Genomic DNA, 6402 nt, shown 5'->3' on the forward strand with positions numbered 1-6402 from the left:
CAACACTAATAGGCTAATCCTACACTATACGAGAGGGTGGTGTATGTTCCCCCTGGAACACGGGGCCGCGTGTTCAGGGGTCCAAATGAGTGCCACGTGGCACTCATTCGGCTGGTTATGTACGGAGGAAGATCTTGGGTTTTGCAATATTCCTTCCTTCGTACACAACCAGCCGAATGAGTGCCACGTGGCACTCATTCGGACCCTGAACACGCGGCCCCGTGTTCGGGGGTAACATACAACCTGCTCGAACACTATACCCACGACTAATATTGAACGACAAACACCAGCAAAAAACCAAACCTTTCAAGAAGATCCCCACCCCCACCACCACCACCGATCGCAAAGGCCACATTGGCATGATTCTCAGGGATACCATTGGGAAAGTAGTGTCTCCTCAACACCAAGAAAATCTGCAGCATGAGGAGGCTGCCAGGCCCACCCTGGTTGAAAGGGTCCACTTCCTCGACCCGCACATGAAGCAATGTGGCGACCTCATTAAGAGTCCCCGAGAGGCTGAAGGAGTCTATTAAGTGCCTCACGTCGTAGAACTTGGGGAAGTAGAGCCTCACCCAATCTAGAAATTGCGTGTGTCCGACACACGCTCCTGAAAGGCCTTCAGCATTGGGCCGAAGATGAAGCCCGATCGGAATGAGAGGGTGGTGTATGTTCCCCCCGGATGATTCACTAAATCCCACGTCTGTGTTCGGGGCTTTGAATGAGCACCACGTATACAAGCACATGGGGCTCGTATTCCCGTGTATGTTGACATAACTTTGCATCGGACTCTGGTGTTGTTGCAAAGACTTAAGTACCCTTTCTTGCTATTTTTCTCATAAAGTGATGGTTTGAGAAAATGATAAAAATGCCCTTCATTCAAAAAAGAAAAAACAAATAGTTCAAAAAAAGGACAAACATGTCCTCCATTCAGAAAGTCAAGGATGATGTTGACTCTTCAAAGTCTTCTTCTTCTTTCTCCGTTCAAAAAAAGGACAAACATGTCCTCCATCCAGAAAGTCGAGGATGATGTTAACTTTTCAAAGTTTTCTTCTTCTTTCTCCGTAAAACACTATAAAACCCTCTCTCTCTCTCTCTAGAGAAGAAATCAAGGGAGGCAAAGAGTTCTCCCTGGAGAAGGCCATGAACATCAACCCTCTCACTCTCTCTCCCTTCTCTCTCTACTTTTGTGCACATCCAACAGACGATCCTACATTGCTCCATCAAACACCGACTGACCTGCACACTGACTGTAGCATCGTTCAACTTGAAGAGTTGTGGAGTCTGATTCAGAGTTTTTGCCCTTACAGAAGGGGGGTCTGAGGGCTCCTCCCAGCGTGGGTAGCATCATTCAACTTGATTCGTTGTGGAGCCTGATTTAGAGTTTTTGCCCTTACAGGAGGGGGGTCCGGGGGCTCCCCCCCCGGTGCGGATCCCGATTTGTAGTATTTTCAAGCTTTCCTACAATGATTTGTAGTATTTTCAGGTCTTCAACGAGCCCCACAACGATGTATAGTGTTATCCGGCTTTTCAACACGATTTGTAGTGTATTCGCAAATCGCTATAGCGATTTATAGTATTTTTTGATCTCACTATAGCAATTTGTAGTGTCTTCCGCAAATCGCTATAGCGATTTATAGTGTTTTTGAATCTCACTATAGCGATTTGTAGTGTCTTCCACAAATCGCTATAGCGATTAATAGTATTTTTGAATCTCACTATAGCAATTTGTAGTGTCTTCCGCAAATCGTTATAGTGATTTATAGTGTTATTCAGTAAGCAAATCGCTACCCGAATTAGGACCAACTTGTCAGGGCCATATCTCTCTAACAGAAGATCATATTCCAAATCCGTAAAAAGTGGTGTCTTCGTTATTGAGTCTAGTTTATTCCTGTAAATTTTAAGCAATTTCTATTTTCATTTCATTCCCTATTTTAACTAAAAACCAGACCCTTATTATTTTATGTTATTTGAGTTGCACAACATCATTCTCGCTTGACATCCACATCTTGATTCTGGCATGCTCCATGTTGGATTTTTCATTGATTTCTTCCAACCTTGCTTGGAACAAACATATGTCTTTCTCACCATGACACCCTGTGCATTTTTTGACCACGACACCTGGGACCCGTGCCGGGGGGGGAGCCCCCAGACCCCCCTCCTGTAAGGGCAAAAACTCTAAATCAAGCTTCACAACGAATCAAGTTGAACGATGCTACCCACACTGAGAGGGAGCCCCCAAACCCTTCTCTTGTAAGGGCAAAAACTCTGAATCAGGCTCCACAACGAATCAAGTTGAACGATGCTATCCACGTTGGGAGGAGCCCCCAAACCCTCCTCCTATAAGGGCAAAAACTCTAAATCAAGCTCCACAACTCATCAAGTTGAATGATGCTACCCACGCTGGGAGGAGCCCTCAGACCCCCCTTCTGTAAGGGTAAAAACTCTGAATCAGACTCCATAACTCTTCAAGTTGAATGATGCTACCCATGCTAGGAGGAGCCCTCAGACCCCCCTTTCTGTAAGGGTAAAAACTCTAAATCAGACTCCACAACTCTTCAAGTTGAATGATGCTACCCACGCTGGGAGGAGCCCACAGACCCCTCTCCTGTAAGGGTAAAAACTCTGAATCAGGATCTACAACTCATTTAGTTGAATGATGCTACCCACGCTGGGATGAGCCCCCAAACCCTCCTCTTGTAAGGGTAAAAACTCTGAATCATGCTCCACAACAGTCAATGTGCAGGTCAGTTGGTGCTTGATGGGGCAATGTAGGATCGTCTGATTGATGTGCATGGAAGTAGAGAGAGAAGGGAGAGAGAGTGACAGGGTTGATGTTCATGGTCTTCTCCAAGGGAGATTTCTTTCTCGGATAATCCTGCAGTGCAGAGACTGGGTCTTAAATAATCATCTTTGGGGCACTTAAGTCTTTACAACCACTCCTTTTCAAGAATCGTCATTTTTTTTGCACCAATGGAGAAGAGGGTACTTAAGTTTTTGCAATCGCATCAAACTCCAACGCTAATTAATGCTGACAAACATGTGGATACGAGATGCACATGCTTACATACGTGGTGCTCTTTGGGACCCCCGAACATGAGATGTAGCTAACTGCCCTGTTCGGGGGGGAGAACATATAACCTGCTTCAGATCGGAATGCCACCCACGTGATGTGGTCCTTTCAGATGGTGCCCAAACACAAGAACTCACTGTTGAGGATGTTTGGGTAGATGTCATTCTGCAAGTTGAAGTTGACGTTGATGCCCTTCTCTGTCAGGAGCTGACGAAAGTCGACGCCGATATCGTTCGGGGAGTTGGTGAGCTTGACGTTGAACTCCCAGATTATCTTTTCGCCAGTGTCGGGGTCGGTGGGGAGGTTGTCGTGCTCATTAGAGAAGATGAGGCCGAACTGGATGAGGCGGATGCGGCCGGTGTTGATGTTCTCTACGAGGTGGGTGTAGATAGTGTTCTGGGTGGAAGGGGCGGAGGGGTCGGGCAGAAGTGGGGAGCCGATGAGGATGGTGTGGAGGGTGACATAGGGGTGGGTGGGGACTATGTAGTCGTGGATGAACATCTCTTGGTGGACGTTAAGCTTCCACACTTGCCTCACCGTCGCATACCGTCGCATGTTCCATGGCCTATGTGAAGATGGTGTAATGCTAAGAAAAAAGAAGGCAGGGAAGGGATCGCTCGATCGGGAGACTCTCTCTCTCTCTCTCTCTCTCTCTCTCTCTCTCTCTCTCTCTCTCTGGCTCGCTCCATAGGGCGGAGACATATATAGGTTCGTTATAGATGGTGACGGTGGTAGCAGTTGCGTTTCTTGAAAGAGAGAGAGAGAGAGAGAGAGATGGTGGTCAGTGTCTAGTCGAATCCCAGTCTAAGCTATTATTTTTCGATTTGGATCCTGAAAGGAAGATTTGAATGTGTGTTACGATTAGATTTGGATCCTGGAAGGAAGATACTTCACCTGATCTGATTCGGATCTCTCTCTCTCTCTCTCTCTCTCTGAGAGAGTCTTGAGTCTTTGATTGTTATGATGGTACCGTACCGTTGTAGTAGTGGGCGTCTTGATGTTGTAGTTACACCAAGGAGAGAGTCTTTAAAGTATGGAGTACGAAGTTGAAACGATCAGGTGCATATGATTGCACAAATATTTGTGCATTAAGCACCTGATCACCCTCCATCTTGGGGACAGGCCTGTCAGTTGTGGGGCGCAAAGCCTGATGGAGGGCAATCAGGTGCTTAATTCACAAGTTTTGGGCCATGTGATTGCACCTGAGTCGGACTCAGTACGAAGTGAGTACTCTAGAACAAGGTCAGATCAGGTGATATAACTAGGCACAAATCTTTTGTGCTTAGAAATCTTTGTCGTCCATGGCCTTCGTCTTTCTATAATGGTGACATCATTAGGTTTGGTGGACCTCGCAGATTACACAATGAATGGTGGTGATAAAGTGCCACGGATGGTGGTTTCGGAGAGGCTTTTGCGGTCAAAATCAGGTCATATTGAAGTCTATAATTCAATCTGCACCGCACATCTCACATGGGGAATAGTGGAAGTGATTCGGCTAAGATGTTGGTGGGGATTCAGTATGACCACATCTGCAGTTGTGTTTTCTTGTTCTATCATATGGGAAGATAACGTTGTTGGTCTTAAATCTTTGATGTCTTCTAACACAGTTCGGTTCCACTCATCCCCTATGTCATCTAGCATCTTCATACCCATCTTAAATCTTATTATACGAGAAATCTAACCCTATAGATGGATTCAACATGGCCAATTTAATAAGAATTGACCTTTGAATCACATTTTTTGAATGAAAAAGTGTGTTTTTTTAATTACAATTGTTTATTTTTTTGTCAATCGTTGATTTTTGAATCACCAAAAAATCCTGCAGACAAATTGGATTTCAACTATTTAAATGATATTCTTTTCTAAATAAATGATGTAGATCACACGTGAAGTCTGATTTGATAAAACAACTTGCATCAATGAAATCCCAATAAGGGGTATGAAGATAGGGATAATATAGCGGATGAGGAACCATGGAAAACCTTTTTTGCACCCTATTGGAATTTTAGCAAGCATGAGGGATTGATGTTATTGGTTTTCAGTACCAGGTAAAACGAGAGCAGATCACATGATAAGCATTATCACCATTGGTTGGTCATGGGCATAGTTTAAAAACTCGCTCGGTTGACTCGGTGTCTCAGTTAACTCAGCCCTGTTTCCCCAGTCACTGGGTCAAAAAACATGTTTAACTTGGCTTTAATAAAACTCAGCTCAGTGATGGGCTGACTCGGCCAAGTCATGGGCGAATCAGCCGAGTGAGGCATATATATACGTAAATAATATATTATATATATAATTACATATATTATATAAAATATAATATAAATATTGTGTATATTATATATAAACATATAATTATATATGTATTAATAAAATTATACATTAAATATATTATAAAAATATCATATATATAATGTATATTATATAATATATATTGGTAAAATACTATTGGAGGTTGGACCCCAACCTAGATCAAGATTCTTGTCTTTCCCTCTCTAGAGCCTTTGCATGTTTGTCACCACGCTCAGCATTATCATCATAGAAAGAACTACTTAAGCTCGAGGTAAGACTCGATTCCCACACTTTATTTCAAATTTATTTTCTATTTTTTTAAATTTCTTCTCTAGTACTAGGTTCATTGAAAACCAGCAAAATATATTGGTTTTTATGTGGTAACGGTAATGGGAGACATTTTAGACCCATTTTTCTCTGAGTTAATCCATTTATATTTGTTTTGCTGAATTCCAACCTGGATCCAACTAGATGCAACCATTTTTTCCCCACATCTGATCTAAATTAAAAAATATGATATTCAGAGACAACAAATGTAATAATCGGAAAAAAAAAAACAAAAAAAAATTTTTGGATCCGGGCCGGATCCAGACCCGGATCCGACCCGGGTAAATTAGTCGGCTGCGTGCTTTTAAAAGCACGTAGCGACGAAGGGGGGAGGTTCTCGAAACCTCCCTCCCCCTCTCGTCTCTCATTCTCTCTCCCTGACTCGGCTTTGCATTCTCTGTCGCTGGAGACCTCTCTCCGCCGCCGCCGTTGCTGCCACCTGCGACCTCTCTCCACTGTCGTCGCTGCCAGCCATCTCCTTCCCTCTCTCTGCTACGAAGGCGCCGGCGACCCACCACCACCGCCTTCCGCTCTGGCGACCCCAGGTACGCTTCCACCTCCCCTTCTTCTTTTCTTTTCCTTCTGTCGCCCCTGCTTCTCCTTTTAAGGATCGACCGACAGGCGGGCTGAGCCCCCTGTCGTCGCCACTCCTTGGCAGGGGGACTCTCCCCTTGCCTATCGCTTTGGGTCTGCCAAGGAGGGAGGTGCTGAGC

At 44.5% G+C, this 6402-nt stretch overlaps 1 protein-coding gene across 1 annotated transcript; it reads right to left on the reverse strand.

The window, feature by feature from the left end:
• Nucleotides 1-266: 266 nt before the first annotated feature.
• On the reverse strand, nucleotides 267-3625 carry LOC149845916 (putative CCR4-associated factor 1 homolog 10). The gene is made up of 2 exons (XM_089989771.1): nucleotides 3208-3625; nucleotides 267-577 (listed from the first exon to the last, which is right to left on the reverse strand). Exons 1-2 carry the CDS (start codon nucleotides 3623-3625, stop codon nucleotides 267-269), a joined length of 729 nt encoding a protein of 242 aa, XP_089845897.1.
• Between the last annotated feature and the right edge of the window lie 2777 nt (nucleotides 3626-6402).

Source organism: Nuphar pumila, chromosome 2, assembly GCF_984573655.1.
Source record: "Nuphar pumila chromosome 2, dmNupPumi1.hap1.1, whole genome shotgun sequence".
In the NCBI taxonomy this organism is placed as follows: domain Eukaryota; kingdom Viridiplantae; phylum Streptophyta; class Magnoliopsida; order Nymphaeales; family Nymphaeaceae; genus Nuphar; species Nuphar pumila.